The sequence below is a fragment of the Myotis brandtii genome, unplaced genomic scaffold (genome assembly GCF_000412655.1).
Source record: "Myotis brandtii unplaced genomic scaffold, ASM41265v1 scaffold260, whole genome shotgun sequence".
In the NCBI taxonomy this organism is placed as follows: Eukaryota; Metazoa; Chordata; class Mammalia; order Chiroptera; family Vespertilionidae; genus Myotis; species Myotis brandtii.
This window is the reverse complement of record NW_005359881.1, coordinates 374,137-392,601: the sequence shown is the minus strand read 5'-3', so window position 1 is coordinate 392,601 and position 18,465 is coordinate 374,137. Positions and strand designations below refer to the sequence as shown.

General features: G+C 47.9%; 1 protein-coding gene across 4 annotated transcripts in view; it reads right to left on the bottom strand.

Moving 5' to 3' along the window:
- The window catches only part of ELMO1 (engulfment and cell motility 1), a 402,414-nt gene that overhangs the window by 294,147 nt on the left and 89,802 nt on the right, over window positions 1-18,465 (bottom strand). For all 4 annotated transcript variants that reach the window (XM_005868063.2, XM_005868065.2, XM_005868064.2 and 1 more), the window contains 2 exons: window positions 13,391-13,431; window positions 12,360-12,432 (listed from right to left, as the gene is read on the bottom strand). In XM_005868063.2, coding sequence (XP_005868125.1) covers window positions 12,360-12,432; window positions 13,391-13,431 — 114 coding nt within the window. The remainder of the gene's footprint in view (window positions 1-12,359; window positions 12,433-13,390; window positions 13,432-18,465) is intronic.

The window sequence follows — 18,465 nt, the reverse complement described above, 5'->3', positions numbered from 1 at the left end:
GGTCAAGGGCATGTACCTTGGTTGCGGGCACATCCCCAGTAGGAGGTGTGCAGGAGGCAGCTGATCGATGTTTCTCTCTCATCGATGTTTCTAACTCTCTATCCCTCTCCCTTCCTCTCCGTAAAAAAATCAATAAAATATATTTAATAAATGAATAAAAAGAAAAATAAATAAATAAATAGTTGCGTCCAGTTGTTCCTGGGTTATTGTAAAACGTCCCCACAGTGGAGTGTGACTATGGAAAGCTTCTCTTCATTGGATATAGAGTGTGGGGTTAGGGACAGAGTGCCAACAAGGTTCCTAACTCATCACCCATGGTTTCCTCCTTGGAAACACGGAAGCCTGTGTTTCAGCCTGGGGTCCTCTCTACTGTTCTGTGGCCACAGCTTCCACTGAACAATTGACTGAAATAAAACACTGAAGATGGGTGAGCTGCATGTATATTCATGGATCCCACAGGGTGAAAGGAAGGAAAACTCACTTTCTCAAAACTGAAGAATCACATAACTTTGGGTAAATTATCTCTTACAACTACAGTTTGGTTCACAGAAGTTGTTATTTGCAATAACTGGAAATAAAAATGATACTACTGACTCGGGTGTTGCATTGTGGTTTGTTTGTCTACAGAATGGTGATATATCTGTATAAGGTACCAGAGGGTCTCTTACTTCCCCCTCCCATTGTTATTGCTGTGAACTGGAGATAAATTCCTACAGCTGAAGGGTTCTCAGAACAACATCATTTATTTTCAAGAGGGAGCACTCAAGTCCATGTGACTCAGTTTACGTATCATTTCATGAAATCTTGTGAAGCTTTAAAAACATTTAATCGACATCTAGCACAGTATAGATACTGTGTGTGCATGTGTGTGTGCATGTGTGTATGTATAATGTATACTAGTGTGTACATGTATATGCATGTGTGTATATATACATGAATGTGTGTATGTACTTATTTTGAAACTGATAATCAGTCGTGTGGAACTGAAACTTTCTAACACTGATTTGAGACTCTTGTTAAGAGGAGCATTAAGATTATTTATTCACTCTGCAATTCCTCCACTGTTAGAAATCTGAAAGGGTTATGTGCATATTTTGAAAACTGAATTAACCAGCAGCGCACATAATTTATTCAGCAACGAATTGTACATTTTATCTTGCAAAGAAAACTGCATCACATCAAATCAGCACACAATCCTGGGACACCTACATATTACGCTAGGGAACCACGCGAGACACTGGAGGGCACCCAGAGGTGGGCGCACAGTTTTTTGTGGCAAAGCACTTGGATCTGGCCGAGAGGAAATACAGATTAGCTCACAAACAGTTAAAGAAGAGTTCAAGGCCACAATAAAGAGCCAGGTCCCAATTAGTGGGGGGAAAATGAAGCTAAGGGACAATAAACTAAAGAGACAGTAGTTCCTATAGCAGCAGAGAGGAGGGGAAGAGGCTGAGAAGAGGACTGAATTAAGAAACTAATCTCCCAACTGGGGTTAAGATGATGTCAGACAAGCAGCCAAGGTTCCGTCCATCCTACAGTTGCGGTTCGGTGGCGAGAGGAGGGCGCTGCCCTGAAGCGACAGCGTGTTAATGGCATTGCTTCCGGTGCGTGTTCGCTGCTGAGACGCATTTCCCAGAAGCAAAGAGTCTGTCATCTCATGCCTTTATCCCCAACATCCAATCTAGTGCCTGAAACCTAGGGCTGGGGGTGGCTCTGAATCCCAGGAAAAGCCACACTGGGGAGACAGAGCGAGGCTTACGTGGAGAACACTACGGCAGTTTGTCTAAAGTTAGGGGAACAAGGGACAGGCCACAAAATTGAGAATGTTGACTGGGGCTAGATCCTGATACACCTTGACGGTCAGGCTCAGTAAGAAAGGTGGACCTCATTCTTCTGGGCAATGGTAGAGACCAGTCAGAATGCTGCCTCCAGGTCACGAAGCCCACGGGCCGACGAGTCGATAAGAATTCAGAGTGGGTTTTCGTCTGTGAGCAGGAATACGGGGAAGGACCCAGAGGCCACTGTCACTCTCAGTGGGTAGCATTCAACATGGCACCGGGACCGCCCTCACTTGTGAAAAATGCTTGGGCCCCAGCATGAATCTACCCTGAATCTGAGAGCCGTGCTTGGGAAGATGGAAGTAGCCCAGGTGGAAGTGACACAGCTTTACTACCTAAAAATACAGTACGACACAAGCCTGTAAATATAGTAAAAGCCACTGCATTGTGCACTGTAATTAGGTAGATTTTTTTATTAAGATATCTCAATAAAGATGTTTTTTTAAATAAAGAGTCAGGCTGGTGTGGCTCAGTGGTTGAGCACTGATCCAGGAACCAAGAGGTCACCGGTTAGATTCCTGGTCAGAGCACATGGCCGGGTTGTGGGCTTGATCCCCAGTGGGGGCCTTGCAGGAGACAGACATTTTTCTCCCATTGATATTTCTATCTCTCTATCCCTCTCCCTTCCTCTCTCTCTAAAAATCAATAATAAATAAATAAATATAATAAAGCAGAAGAGTTCATATCCTACTTATAGACATTTCTCCACTTATTTACCTATGAGTATGTTAGATAATTTTTATATTCTGACTTAGGAGTGTCCAAAAGGGAAGTTAGAATTAGATATGATAGTAAGGTAACTATACATTAACATTTTATCGGGCTGCGCACATCAACAAATTTATCGAGAACACATCCCTGTGGACATACATGAGCAGTATTATTCACCTGCATTGCGTCATCGGTGCCCTTCACCGAAATGTCAAGGAACAGTCAACAAGCTTTTGAAGGCGACATTCCAAGAAGATTCTTATCTGGTCCTATTTTCTACCAGCCTTTGATGTCAATCTCGTCGGGTATTTCAAAACACCAGGCATTCTTTCCTCTCCCCAGTGAGTCCTTTTCTGATGGTTTCTAGCAAGCTTCCAGCTCTCCTCCAGTATGGTGCATCCAGACTAATCACAGGGCCACAGTCTAAGCATTTGTGGTCAGGCTCAGCTTAAAACCCTCTGAGGGCTTCCCAGTGCTCTTAGCATGAGGTTCAAAACCCTGACCATGGCCTCCCCAGGCCTGGAAAACTGGGGCTGATGCCAAATTCTCCAGCCAACATCTTGCCCATTTTAAGGGCCTCGCCCCTTCATCCCCAACCTTTCCTCTTAGATTTCTGCTTGAATATCACCTGCTCCAGGCTAAATTAGGTCTGGACACTCGCATTTGTCCTTTGTGGCACTTACAATTATAACTGGTCAATGCAGGGTGAACGCCGATCGTCTTTCTCCCCTTCTGGACTTGGGGCATCAGGAAGGTGGGAACTACCTCCAGCCCAGCACAGTGCTGGCACATATGGGCATCAGGACACATTTCTTGAGTCAAATCCGTGCATTCTCAGCTTTTCTCCTCCTGGCGTGGCTGTTTCCTCTCAACAGCCCCAGTAACTGGCTGGGAGAGCCAGGGCCACCAGCCTGTCCAGGAAGACCCAGGGCTCCCCAGAGCCTGGTGACCAGCCCACAGGCAGCCAGCAGGGCTCAGAGCATCCCTAACTGAAGTCAGGCTCAGTCACAAGTCAAGGGAGAAAGGCCTCCATGCCAGGCACAGGTGACCTGGGCGTCTAACGAAGGAGATACAGACAGCAGGCGTGAGAGAGGAGACAGAGAGAGCCAAGGGGCAGCAGAGAGAAGTGCTTGGAGTCAAGGGACAGGGCAACGGGGAAGCAGGCACACCTTTCCTTGCCCATCCTGCCTGCTGAGAGCCAGGCCTGGCGGCTCTGGCCAGGTCCACAGGTGGCAGCGTGCTGGTCACACCTGGCGGGGGTAGTTTGCTGAGGCAGCAACAGAGGCTCCTGTGGAACAAACATGGGAATCTTGCACAACCGGGAATGCGTCCCAGGACGTGGACGGTTCGGAAATTTACAAGGACCCTGGGCTCAGATGACAGAGCCCGCCTGTCCTAGGGAGAGCTCTGTGATCAGAGTAAGACCTACATGGGTGGCATGGGGTCAACTTCTGGTCCCAATTGGCTGTGGGGCAGTAGGGAAGGGACCCCTGGCACCAGGCCACAGAGAGGCCCCTCCCAGGAGCCAGGGCAGGGCAGCTCCCTGGAAGACACATGCCCCTACCTGTGTTGGATGTCGTTTGGTGGTGGTACAGGGGTGTGTGTGTGTGTGTGTGTGTGTGTGTGTGTGTGTGTGTGTTACTTTCTTCAGGGAAGAGCACACTCCAAACGTGTCTTCCTTAAACCACTGGCCGCTTGTATTTTTTCTTCTTAATCCCCCTTGTAATGATGTTCAGTGACTTGCAAACATTTTTGACCCAACCCGGGGTGAAAACTAACACTACCCATGTGTTACATGAGTGAAATGAAAGAAATATTTCAGCAAACAACACATGGAGCATACCCTTGTCTTTATTATAGTCCATTTTTAATGCTCTTTCAACCTACTTAACTGATTTTATACCCACTAATAAATAATAACCTGCAGTTTGAAAAACAATACTATTGCCTCTATGATCGTATAACTTATCATTTAAAAACAATTGTACACTTTTCATATTATATTCAAAGTAGAAGAAAATTCCCCAATCTTCCCGGAAATACCCCGGACCTCACACTCTCTGAGCCACATTGAGGAGATGGAGTGAGGGGCCCTGCGCTGCCTGGGCCTGAGGATCCTCACCAGGCAGAGGCGGATGAGCCCGGGGCGGTGCCCCGTCTCCTTCCCTGGCAGCCCACGCCACACACCAGAAAGGCGAGCTGGACGTGCAAACGTGCGTGCATCCATCTGAACTGTTTGCATCACAGAGCTCCTCAGATAGCCAGGGGACAGCCCTGCTCTCATCTTGTTTAGCGACCAACAGAGACATGCATCCTCATGTCCTCTGACCCAGCCCGGAGGTGCCCTCCACCGTCTCCGGTCAGAGCTGAGCTGCCCCCACAGCGAGGGCCCCGTTCCCTTCCAGGTGGGGAGAGGCTCTGGCGACACGTGTGCACTTTGGGGGGATGGCTAAGGCATGTTACTCGGTTTAGCGATGCTGATCAATCACTGTTATTGGGTCAAAGGTGTCCATAGAATGCAGTGCTTTCAGGAGGACTTAGAGGTGGTGAATGAGGACTGGCCACTGAGGAAAACAGGGAGGAGAAAGAAGAGGATGGGAGATGATTTCCACCTCCAGTACCAGGCCCTGGGGGCCTGCCGCTGCGGACGTGCGATGCAAAGTTCAGAAACTGCCTGTCCACAGCACAGCCCGGAGCAACGGTTGGCACTCTGCAGGCAGACTTCCTGGGCCAGGCCCACGCCGTCACCCCCACCCTGAGCCTCCCACACCCTGAGCCTCAGCCGTGCCCTCTGCAATGTGGAGTGTGGAACAATCAAACCCGGCCCACGGGCTCACTGTGAAGATTCCACACAACACGGTCCGCGGGGAGCACGTGGCTGAGCGCTTGTCACACAGTGAGCCTCCACAAATGTTCAGGGCCGCGGTCACCTCCCCCCCATTGCAGCTTCAGTTGAACGAAACCAAATCTCAAGCCTTTGTGTCGGTGAGTTGTTGGGTCTGTCTCCTCATCCAGGCCTCCCCCCCCCCCCCCCCCCCCCCCTCCGTCACTCCCCACTGGCCTGCCAGGTGCCTAAAGCTCCCAGAAGAGTGGTCTTTGAGGGACTACATTTCCCATTAGTCTCTCAGAATTCAGATCAGATGCTATTCAAATTCAGCTAGCCTGCTCCAGGACCCTCTGGGCCCCTTTCTCTTCTAGTCGACTCCCCTTTCCACAGGGGATACGTTCCAAGACTCCCCGGTGGGTGCCTGAACCAAGGGCAGTACCAAACCCTCTCTATACTCTGTTCGTATACACGCACACCTATGCTAGAGTTTAATGTATAAATTTGGGCACAGTGAGCGATTCACAATAACCAATAATACAATAGAACAATTATAACAATATACTGTAAAAAACAATTATCAATATGTGAGGGTGGCAGGGTGCTCTCTCAGCAAACTAGCACACATTTATTCTTCCTTTCCCACAGTCTCCAGGACAGATGAGTCCTCTCGCCATAGCCACCTGAGCATGCGACTGTGCCCTTCCCTAATTAAGCTGGAAACTTCTACCTTCTCACTTGAAGGAAGCACTTGCGGCTTCTCTGAGGCGTCGGAACTGCCAGCATCACTACTCTTGTGCCCTGGGCTGTTATTAGGTAAAAGGAGGGCGACCTGAGCACAGCACGGTGACACCTGATCTGATCATCAGGATGCAAGCAGGTGACTAATGGGCGGAGAGCGAGGAGAGGGATGAGTCACATCCCAGGTGGGATGAAGCGGGACTGCATGAGACTTCATCAGGCTTCTCAGAACAGCACACACATGAATACTTAGAACTGTTCTCTGGGACTTTTCATGTAGTATGTTCAGAGCGCGGCTGGCCATGGTAACTGCAGCCAAGGAGAAGGTTCCTGCCTCTCCTTCCTCAGAACCTGTGTCCATTCCAGGACCTGCTCCCCGCCTGGACCTGGAGATGCAGAGCGTGGAGAATGGACCGTATCCTCCTCACTAAGCTCTTTGCGGAGCCCAGGACTCGGGGCATGAGAGCTGAACTGAATGCCACGTAACGGAGTAGTCTCCTGACCTGGCGGGGAGCACCAGGCCCCAGGTGTTGTGCATCCCTGTCTGCCCGTGGTGCGCGGGGGCTCGGGGCCTGAGAACTCCGAGCACCGAGGAAGTGGAAACTGCATAGAAGGGGTGCTCTTCAAACAACCCTACCTCTGCCCCAGGTCCCTGGGGCCAGCTTTGCAGAGAGGGCCTGGGTCAGGCGTGGTTACCGCTGATATCACAACATGGGAATTCCTCCCTGCGAGGGAGACCACATGAAGGTCTTCGCAGGGAAACCAAATGCCATTCTGAAATCGGGATAAAACTTCAAGGTCCACGCTGCCCAACCCGCTGACGACATCCTCACCAGGCCCTGCTCCTGGGAACTGCCTCCTGCATGCTTAGAATTAAGGGTGGCAAGGCCAGGTTCCTGTTTGCCTACAAGGACTGCTATGGGGGCTCTAATACTCTCTTAGACCATTAGATAATTCCCACGAAAGGCAAGTGAAAATCATTTGCTAGCCCCTATGAGGGGGAGACTGCCTGTTACACTTCCTCTAACGTACCCTCTTAAGGAATAAGGAAGCGACAGGCTGAGGCTCGCCGCCAATGCCACAGGCTGTAACTTCCTGCCTTTGAGTTCTTGAGGCAGTTACTGTCAGAATCACTGGCTGGCGTCAGCAAACAAAGGGCATCGTAACTGTGTGGGGGCCCAGGTGCTGGGAAGGATGGCGCCAGGAGGAGGCACCTGGGTCCCAGCCTCAGTCTGACCACTGCCCATCCGAGTGACCTAAACAAGTTGCTGCCTAGTCACTCCCGGTCTCACATTCCTCACTGTAAAATGGAGATAATACCCGCATCATCAGACCGGAATGAGGACAGAGAACGCCAATGCGCATTCCTCTCCATCGCAGAAGACAAATTCCACTGGAATATTTGAAGTTAACACGCAATCCACACAAGTAAACAAGTAGGACTACATCCAAGTAAAAACCTTCTGCACAGCAAAGGAAACCATGGACCGGAATGAAAAGGCAAGCTACGAAATGGGAGAAAAGTGTGTACAAATCATATATCTGACAAAGGGGTTAATATCCAAATTATATAAAGAACTCACAAGAGTCAATAGCAAAACAACAAACAATCCAATTTTAAAATGGACAGAAGAGCTAAACAGACATTTTTCAAAAGAAGGCATACAAATGATTGGTGAGTATTTGAAAATATGCTCAAGATCATTAACAATCAGGAAAATGCCACAATGTATTAAAGCCACAATGAGAGTTTATCTCACACGTGTTAGAATGACCATCATCTAAAGGGGGGGGGGGCGTGGAGAGAGAAAGAAAGAGAGTTGGTGAGGATGCTGACAAGAAAGAGCCCTCTTGATGGGGATGTAAATGGGTGCAGCCACTATGGGAAACAGTATGATGAAAGTTCCTCAAAACAATCAAAAACACAACTAGCATAATGAACCAGAAACCCCACTTTCTGGGTATATATCCAAAGAAAATGAAAAGAGGTTACCAGAGAGATATAAGCACCACCGTGCTCATCGCAGCATTGACAATAGCCCAGACATGGAAGCAGCCTATGTGGCCGTCGACAGATGGATGAGGAAAGATGTGGTATGTGTGTGCTCACTGGAATATTACTCAGCCCTGAGGGAGAAGGAAATCCTGCCATTTTCAACATCATGGATGGCCCCTGCGGGCATTACGCCAAGAAATGAGTCCCACATGGAAAGACAAACACTGCAGGGCATCGCTTATATCTAAAATCTTAAAAACAAAGTCAAACAAAAACAGAGAGCAGATAAGTGGTTGCCATGGGCTGAGGGGCTGAGAGAAATGGAGAGAGGTTGTGAGAAGGGTACACACTTCAGCTGTAAGATGAATGAGGACGGAGGATATGGAGGATGTAATGTAAAATACGGTGATTATGGTCGATAACACTGTAGCATAGAACTGAAATTTGCTGAGAAAGGAGAACTTACATGTTCTCACCAAATAAGTAAATAAATAATGGATGTGCTAATTAGGTAGATGGGAAGAATCCTTTCAAAATGTATAGGCATATCTAATTACCATGATGTACACTTTACCATGATCTTACAACTTTATTTGTCAATTATTCCTCAATAAAACTAAAAATACACAATTCACTTTTCATTTTTTATTCTCTCCCCACCCCCAGACATAACCGTGAGATACAAAAGTCTCTGGGGCAGAATCTGAACTTGTGAATAGCTGAGGCTTAGCTTTCTCCAAGGCATTTGCATGCTACACTTCTGCTTAATGCTGCTTGACAATGTGACACTCCCCCACTGCACTGAAAGAGTGAAGCTAATGGGCCAATAAGCAAATAAGGACCATTACAGAGAGGGGGCTGGGGCCAGGTGGGAGCGGCCTTCCTGGGGAGCTCCAGCCTCGGTCCACCGGCCACAACCTGTGCTGGTTGCCGGGCCTGGGGAACTGCTCTTCTCTAAAATGACAGGTCACATCTGATCTCTGGCAGAGGAAGAGACCACCTCGTACACAAGGGGAGATCAGTAACTAAGAACACACACAGGCTTCAAACATCAGTCACCAGTTACCATGGTGATGCAAGTATTACCTAACAACTCACTGGGCTGTAAGTGTCCAAGATTGTGCTAAATACATTGCCTGAAAAGATGGAAAATGGGCTCTAGTTTTAGGAAAACTTGCAAGGAGCTACCTGGACCAAACGGCAGATGGCAGGCAGCCCAGGTCTGCCCCTGCAGACACCAGCTTGAGGCCCTTCCCTGCCCTGCAGTGCGGAGTGCTGTGGAACGGCTGCAGGGGGAAAAGGCGTGACATCTTATTTACAAACAAAGTCTTGGGAAGATGAGTCTCCTCATCCCTCAAACTCTTACTAAAAGAACAACCCCTGGCGAGCTGGTGTGGCTCATGGTGGAGCATTTGAGCATTGACCCATGAACCAAGAGGTAGCTGGTTAGGTTCTCAGTCAGGGCTCATGCCAGGGGGCGTGCAGGAGGCAGCGATTAATGTTTTTCTCTCATTGATGTTTCTATTTCTCTCTCCCTCTCCCTTCCTCTCTAAAATCAATAAAAAAATATATTTTTTTAAAAAGAATAATCTCTGCTGCCACTGCCCACTGAAGTGGGACAGATGCAATGACAGACTTAGGTGGCAGTCCCTTTTATTTTATTTATGTTTATTGATTTTAGAGAGAGAGAAGGAGAGGGATAGAGAGATAAAAACATCAACTGGCTACCTGCTGCATGCCCACTCCTGGGCAAAACCCAGGTATGTGCCCTGACTGGGAATTGAACCATGACCTCCTGGTTCATGGGCCGAAGCTTAACAACTGAGCCACGATGGCCGGGGAGGTGGCAGCCCCTTTTAAACTCAACATGAAGAACTTCCTCAAGCAGAACAATTTCCCAGAAAATGACTAGGATGCCCAATAAAATGATCATTTTTCTACTATTCTGAGGAGTTTAAATTGGCTGAGTCTATGTTAATTTTAATTAGAACAAAAGCATAAATATCGCATGGATTTTTAAATTTTTCCAAGAATCAGCTGCACACAAACACACTCCTAGGTCGAACTTAGTGCATGACTTCCGTTCCCGGAGCACAGAGCCCACCTCTTCAGAAGAGTGGCCCAGGGCACAGGGCTGCCAGGTGGTCCCCGGTGCCTGCACCAGGACCCCAGGGGGGCTGTCTGCATGCAAACCCAGGCCACATCCCCGGCCTGCTCCAGGTCAGGGTCTAAAAATCTGTATTTTTAAAAGGTTCTTCCTGGGATGCTATGTTCTCTAGTCTGAGAATCCTGTCCTTAGGAATCTCCAATGAACTCCAGTCCCCTGACAATGGTGACAGAAGACAGGACAGCCACCAGGGGACACAGGCTGAGAGAGGCTAATCAAAGGCAGGGCTCTGTGTGGCTCAGCGACTGTGGACCACAACCCAGGGTCAAAGTCCAGCCCAAATCCATGTGTTATACATGTGTGCATGAGACACAAGTATTTCACAAGCTATGCAGGAGATACACTCCGACCTAGTCTATCTATTCTATTCCAATTTTTAATATGATTACAATGAACTGAATTGATTGCATTATCCACTAGCTGGTGATGTTTGTAAAACCCTACTATAACTTTGACTGTCCTATAATTTTATCACCTAAAAATTTTTACACTTTTTCATATTAACCTCAATGAGTAGAGAACCATCCAATCTTTTCCAATGACACTCCAAAGTCACAATATGTTAGCTGCCTTTAAAAGGTGAACCAAGTTGAAATGAGAGAGTCTTCTGCTTAAGGTGATCGTCAGCAATACATTTCCCTGCCAGCACTGAACCTTACTTATCACCTCTTTATCTTACAAAGAGCAGCATGTAGATTATCTGAAGGCAGGATAAAATAAATGAAAAATATTAAGAAAATGAAGCATGAGGACAGGGAACTAAGTGTCTGTGGAGTGAGTCAAAAGAATAAGACACATTAACAACATGGCAGGAGGTCTAGTCCCAGCGTTGACTCTCAGCACCAGCAGCCGGGTGACGAGGAAAGCACAGGAGTTATGAAAATTCCCGTGTGCATCTGGACAGAACAAGGCAAATTCTGGAAGCATTTCCAGGCTGTGGCCGTCCTCCCTCACCCCCCCCCCCAACACACTCCTCATGTAAAGTGAGCAGTCACAGTGGGCATAAGGCCCACTATTGCGTCCACCTTCCACCATCACTTGACTTGTGGGTAAACCTGGGGTTACTCTAGGGGCCACTGACGGAGGAACAAAGCCCAAAGCCAGAGGTCGCCCCAATCTCCCTCCTCCCAGAGCATTCTCCATTTACTTCTGTCCCCGCGCTGCCCACCTCGCTGTGGTGAAAACTTCTCACGGAGCTGCCCCCTCCTCCCCGCCGACGGCACCAGGTTACATGTTCCACGAGGACCATGTTGGCTCCTTGCATCTCAGTGAATGCTCCAAAAACCGAGCTGGATGCTCAGCTCCTCTAGAAACCCCCACAGGAAAAGTGGTGGAAGCACAAAGACGTGGACTTGCTTCTTGATTCTCTCGGTCACTACCCCTGAGATGCTGACCAAGCCACTGGACTTTTTTGATTCAGTTCCTTGTCTGTCAACAAAAGCCAATGTTGTGTGCATCATGGGTGAGTCTCCAGGAAGAAATCAACAAACAGATGTAACAAGCCTGGCCCACTTCCGGGCATCCAGTAGGTTCTGAATGAAGGTCAGTTTTCCCTTCTCCCACTGATTTCCCAGCTGCCAGAGCCCCCGTCGTCTTCACAACCCCCCGCTCTCCTCCAAGCTCCCCACAGCATAAACATCACCAAGAAGAAAGCAGGGCTCCCCAAAGCCACAGAACACCTGAGCCTGCACAACGCCAGCTTAAAAAAGTTCTTGCCATTGTTTCAAGCACTTGAAGAGGGTTTAGGCATTGCTGGGGGAAATGTCATGAAAGGGAGCTAGGCTGTCATCAAGGGTCCCATTAATGCTTCAGCCACGCAATGAGAGAGAAAATGAGTGACCTCGCTGTTAGAAGTAAGTGCAGTTGCTAACACAGGACACGGAGACCTAGGTGGTCTCCACTCTTGGATGGGCTAAATGCCACCTGGTAGCACTGACGGGCAGTTCTTTGCTGTGCAGACTCCACTTTGTGGAGGGTCGATGTGAACTGTAGACCAGTATGGTCCTGAGCAGAGGAAACAGCACTCATGTTTTAACTTCCTTAAAGGCTAATTGTCCCGGATTCAATCCCGGGCAGACCTACCTTTTCCGTGATGTAGAAGTTTGAGCTGTCGGCATGCTGCAGAGCGAAGAATTCATGGTTGGACAGGGACCACCTGAAAATATAAGCATGAACTAGTCAGAAAACCAGTAAACGGTCACTTTAATTGTTAGTTTGGTAGAGGTAGAGGAATTGGACACCCTATTACACACCCCACAATGTAGTTCCTAATTCTAAATGATATCAGCCCACCTGTCACCCTAAGACCCATTCTTTCCCCCTGAGGCCCGCCCAGGTTTCGTTCCAAGCCCCCTGCTCACTGCAGCATTTCACCTTCATGGCTTTGGGCAGGGGTGATGTTTAAATATAAAGTTATACTCCTCCCTATGTTGAAGGCGTGGAGCAGAAAAGGGGAAACAAAGGAAATGAATGTAATTTAAGCTTTTGATAACCGTTGCATTTTGATTGCCTCTGCATTCTCCAATTCCCAATCACTCTGGCTTGCTGCAAACTGGAACATTCTAGTGAAGTATCCTGGATCTTAAGTAAATCCCAGGTACCTTCTATCCACAGTTCTGTTTTAAGAGAGAAAAACACACAAGCAGCTAGTATGTGCTTTCCCCTGACTGTGTGCGCGGCCAAAGAGAAGTGGGAAAGCGCGTTGCTGTGCCGTCCACGGGCAGCAGAGAGGCCGCTGACTTGTGTCATGCTTTCCTCTTTACGGGGGCCTGCGTGGCCCTCCGCTGATACCAAATGAAGTGAGCATTTAACTCCGGAACGTTAGGCCGCTCCCTGTTGAGACTGATGGGTGAGCGCAACTTCTCACAATAAACAGAGCCTCCCCTCCCCCGCCCGAGGTATCCACACTGCCAGTGCACACCTTCTCCTTGAGGAACAACGGTAACCTCTCGGTGGAAAGAGGCATGCACATCTCACATAGGCATTCGGGGTGTCTTTGGGCAGGTCGAGGGGTGACTTATGAGTGGTATCTGACCATCACACGGGAATATTCTATTTGCCCCTCAAGCTGTGGCCCGGAGCCCCTCAGGTGAATCCTGAGTAACAACACTCACCCGTCACAGACTTCCTTTATTATCGCGGACAGTGGTTTTTTCTGCAAAATAGCAAAAAAAGGAAATACTGTTAGTTTCATTTCATCATTTGAAAAGTTTAAAAAAGGAGAAGCAGAAGGTGAGTGGAGATCTCTAAGCAAGGAGACTTTCCACTTGCTGTTCTTGGCTGTTCTGAAGAAGCCGTTGCTTTTCTCAGGGCAATCACCTGCCGCCATCACCGCCACATATGCTAATGACTGATGACCCCGGTGGCACTTTCCTCTATTTAATAGTATAAGTTGAACAAAATATACATCATCTGCAACTCGGCCATGTGAAAATCAGGATGAAAACACAGCTTGGTTCAAAGATCTCAGAAGCCACGAAGGCCTGCAAGGTCAATGGTAACCAGAACTCTTCAGAGGCCATGGGTCGGGCTACCAGCAGCCTGCTTGTGCGCAAACAAGCGTGGACTCATGATATTTTTATGGAACATGTGGCACATGAAATAGGAGGTATTGTGAAATTTTTCCTCCTGAGTGCATAGAATTCTTTCCACATCCGTGGCACTGACAAACGCCAATCACGCAGCCACTTGAGCTGGGCACACGCGAGCAATGGGACCAAGACAGCATGTGCCCTGGTGTCAACTGGCAGCTGGCACAGCTGGTCCCCCTGCATCACAGCCACAGCTGCGCTCTGCCCGCCTCCAAATGGAAGGAATGCAGGGAGGCACACAGCTCGCCCAGAGATGTGGAAACACTTTCTGTTTTGGATGCGAACAGACCCTGTCTGTCTCCTGGGGTGTCAAACAAAAGAACGAGTCACAGACCAAAAACAAATGGGGAAGAGAAATCAAAGAAAGACACACGTGGTCCAAGGTTTTCAGATACACCATGAAAATCTGTCTACATAGAAGTAAGTTTCAGTCCCTTCCCTCTGAGGGCAAAGTGGTGTGGAGAAGGACTTCGGAGCCAAGCAGGACCAGTTCCAATCCTAGCTCGTCAACTTGCCTGCAGCTGGACCTACAACTTCCTTCATTTGCTGAACCTCAAACTAGTTTATTTGTAAAATGGGCATAGGGCCTGCTCACTGCTTGGGGCAGTGATATAATTAACTTAAATAAAATTACATTAGAATCAACACAAAGGGCAAAAGACACAAAAAATGGGTTCTGGTTCTGGCTTCCTTGGACTCTCATGTCACTAGAAGAGCTCCATTTCCTTCTTGTATCTTTGTCCTTGGACACAATGCTGCCATATCCACCCTCCTGTGAATTCTGAACACTGTAGTCCTTTCTAAGGCCCTCCAGCCCTGCCCAGAGCTCCAACTCCGTCCTCAGTGTTGCTCCAATGACCCCCTCCCACTGGAGGTCCAGCCTCTATGACTGAGTCATGTCTGCCCATAACTATGAACAAGTGGGGGAAAGAAGGACCTAGCACTGGGGAGTGAGAAGATGGTGGGGTGTTCTTGCCATACTGAGTTGGTCTCCTTTAGAATAAGATTAGAAATGGGGATCGGGCTCTACCATGAAGTTACATGTCACGTTAGTCCGAGGCCTTTGCGAACATTTGTTCGTTGTTTGTGGATTTAGCTGTAAGTTAAGGGGCAAACCAAATGAATAAAAAACTGTAGGAACAAAACTTCTCTCGTAAGACAAAGATTTTGACCTTTCAGCATTTCATGAAGACCAATCGGTCTCTGAGACCCCTAATCTCACTTCTTGCACCCTCCAAACTGAAACGTAAGTAACAGAGCTGGATTTCAGCCTTAAATGACATGGAAACAACAGATCAGGCCAAGGAAGTATTGCTATGGAGGTAGGAAAAGGCACCTGAAATCACAGCTCCCGGAATCTGACTTCCCAGTTGAGGTCTCCTAGAGGAACTTCTGGGATTCTAATTCAGATCCGAATCATAGACTCAGAATCAAATTTGAAAAGACAGAAGCCTGTGGGTTTCTAGAACGATTACATCTAGGACATTCTGAAGATGGATAGAAGGAAGTAGTAAAGACCATGGGAAAAACAAGCTTAAAGATTTACTAGAGAAAGGTTAAAGAAAAACTCTTACACCACAGATGAAAGGAATCACAGTTAACTGAACATGAAGCACCCATTGTGCAGCCTCACCTACTGAGATGATGACATGGGAGGATGAGGCTGGTCCCATGGGCCACTTCCTACACCTGTCCCTCCATTCTTCCACCTGCTCCAAGGAAACAGTAGCTTCCACCGCCCACACCTAGTTGCAATGACTCTCACAGTGCTCATCTCCCTTAACCTGTCCATCTAACTTGACACCATCACTACTAGCTTCTTTCTGACACCCTCTTTCCAGCGCTTGTGTTGTATTTTCTTCGTTTTCCTATTTTATAACCAATTCAACAAAATCCAGGAGACCCTTCCTTGTTTCTCTTTGACCTCTAGCTTCCAAGCTCTGTGTTTCTGTTCTTGTGTCTCTGCTTTTACTTAATTGGTCAGTTCCTCACTCACTTTTTTGCCCTAAATCTATTCTGGTCCCAGAACCCTCTCTTGCAAATCTTTGGCAGCTTGTTAAACATAGCGTTTTAACTCTCCTTCAGGCATCTTATTTAAATATGAAACAAAACTCATCATTCTCACCACTCACTACCCATCACTCTACCCCAACATAGTACGCCCCCAAAACCCTACACCCCCCACCATGACGACCGTCTTGTTGTAACTCCACTACTGCCAGGGGCTTCATTACCTTTATTTCCTTAATTTCCAGGTCAAATTGTTTACAAGGTTGTGTAGCATTTTCCTCTATGATGTTCACATTATTACTTCTCACCTCCTAACCAGCCTTATAAAGTCCTGATGCCCCTCATTCCAACTCCTGCTATCGGATGCATCATTCCCTAATCCCGTCATCCTTAATCCTACTTTCCAGCCCCAGCGCCTTTCCTGAGGACCACTTGCCATGCGTGTCCCATCAAATGCTCCACTGGCACGTCAACCTCAGATTCCTACCTTCCATTAGCTCCTACTTTTGGCAGTTCTTCCACGTACGTTTCCAGAGAACCTGCCTTCTCCTTCACTTTGCCCTATTCTGGGATAGTCACATTTACAAGACACTGCGGCTCATCCTTACTTTCTCCATAGCTTCTCTCTCCTTTGTCCTTTCCAGACCTCGTCACCACCTTTGTTAAGAACTCTCCCCGGGATCCCATCACCAGACCCCTGCAAATGAATCTACACACCTCCAAGTTTCTTTCTTTCTAATCCTCACTTTAACTGTAATTAGGTAAAATTAGAACTTCCCCTCAAACTTTGCTCATGTCAGTCTTTTGCTCCAATATCCCCCAGAGATCCCCAATGACCACCAACTACATAGTGTGTGTGTGTGTGTGTGTGTGTGTGTTCCATACTTTCACTTTATTCACTGTATTTGCTGAAATGTCCCTCTCTTCTTTCTGCTCCATCTCTAACAATGAACTCTAGGGATCCTTAATATCCATATCAAAGCCACCCCCTCTAAGCACATGTCCCTGGTCTCCCCAGAGAGAGAGACCACAGCCTCTTTGGACTTCTGTACCTCTTGTACCTTCTTGACTGAGAACACAGCATCTTAACGCATCTTTGTACCTCCTCCTTCACTCAGTACCAGTTTCCACGGTGCATAGGTGCCAACAGGATCTAAGAGACTCAATACACTCCTGCTAAATGGGAATCCACACACTCACTAACTTTCCTTTTAAAAAAAAAAAAAGGCTTGATATAAAGCCAACTATTTGGAAGGACAGCCTGGATTCATCAGTACCCCGTGCCCCACGTCCTACCACACCCGCCACTGCTGGGCTGGAGGCAGCTGCTGGCTCTAAACTGGTGGACGTGTGAGGGCTGTCGCTGCTGCCTGCACAGACCCCTCGCCAAGGGGTTGCGTGATTCACGGCCTGGAAGAGCCCTGAGCGAGGCAGCTGATGGAGAGTGTAGTTCAATAGGTGACAAAACAGGTACCAATCAAGTGACTGTCCCCATCCCTTAGCAAGGCCACACAGGTGATCAGCACACCTTCCATAAGCAGGGACTGAGCCAGACACCCCCGCAGAAAACACTCTTCTGGAATCAATGCCCATAGAGAGCCCTCGGTGGGACAGGAGCTCTGCGACTGATCCCACTCCCAGCCCTGCCCTGGCTCTGCCGCACTTCGCTTCCTGTTTGCTCGGTTAACCAGGATGCGCTTATCTGCCCGGTTCCCTAAGACATAGGAGTAGTGACAAGGGCCACACCTTGATAGCTTCCTGCAGGCCCGCTGAATAATCTCCCTTTCACCTCACTGAGAGAAAAACGGCCAGGAGAAAAGAAAATGTGGTCTAAAAGGATGAAAACTGGTTTTTCTCCCTGTGACTCCATAAACCCTAAAGAAAAATGAAATTCTATACTCTATTTGGATATATCTGGATTTAGAATACTGAGGCAAAGTTATTTTCACTCCCTGAGTATGTTTTCTTAACTTATAAACATTGTAACTAAATTCCTTAAGCTTTTTGTTTTTTTTTCTTTGTTTTTGTGGGGTTTTTAAAAAATTGAATTTATTAAGGCGATATCTACACTAATAAAAGAGAAACATGGTAATTAGCGTACGACCGCTACCCTTTTCATTGGCTAATCAGTGAGTATATGCAAATTAACTGTCAGCCAAGATGGCGGCCGGCAGCCAGGCAGCTGATGCGAACAGGGAATCACCTTGTCTGTCTCCTGGGGTGTCAACCAAAAGAACGAGTCACAGACCAAAAACAAATGGGGAAGAGAAATCAAAGAAAGACACACGTGGTCCAAGGTTTTCAGATACACCATGGGTCACTGGGCCTCAGTGACAGAGGACTTCAACCTTCCCCCGCCTGCCTTGCCGGCCTCTGAGCTTCAGTTGGAAACATTGTAACATTTATAGAAGATAAACAAAACCCCAGAAAGCTCCTGTCAGTCAGCCGGGATCTCAGAGCTGAAGTTATAACATTGTTTCGAATACAGAAAACAAAGGCCAGAAACCTGCTTTCAGCAGCCGAGCCTCAGAGAGAAAGCCGGCTCTCAGCTCCAGTGACAGCCATAGAAGGTAAATAAATGCCAGAAT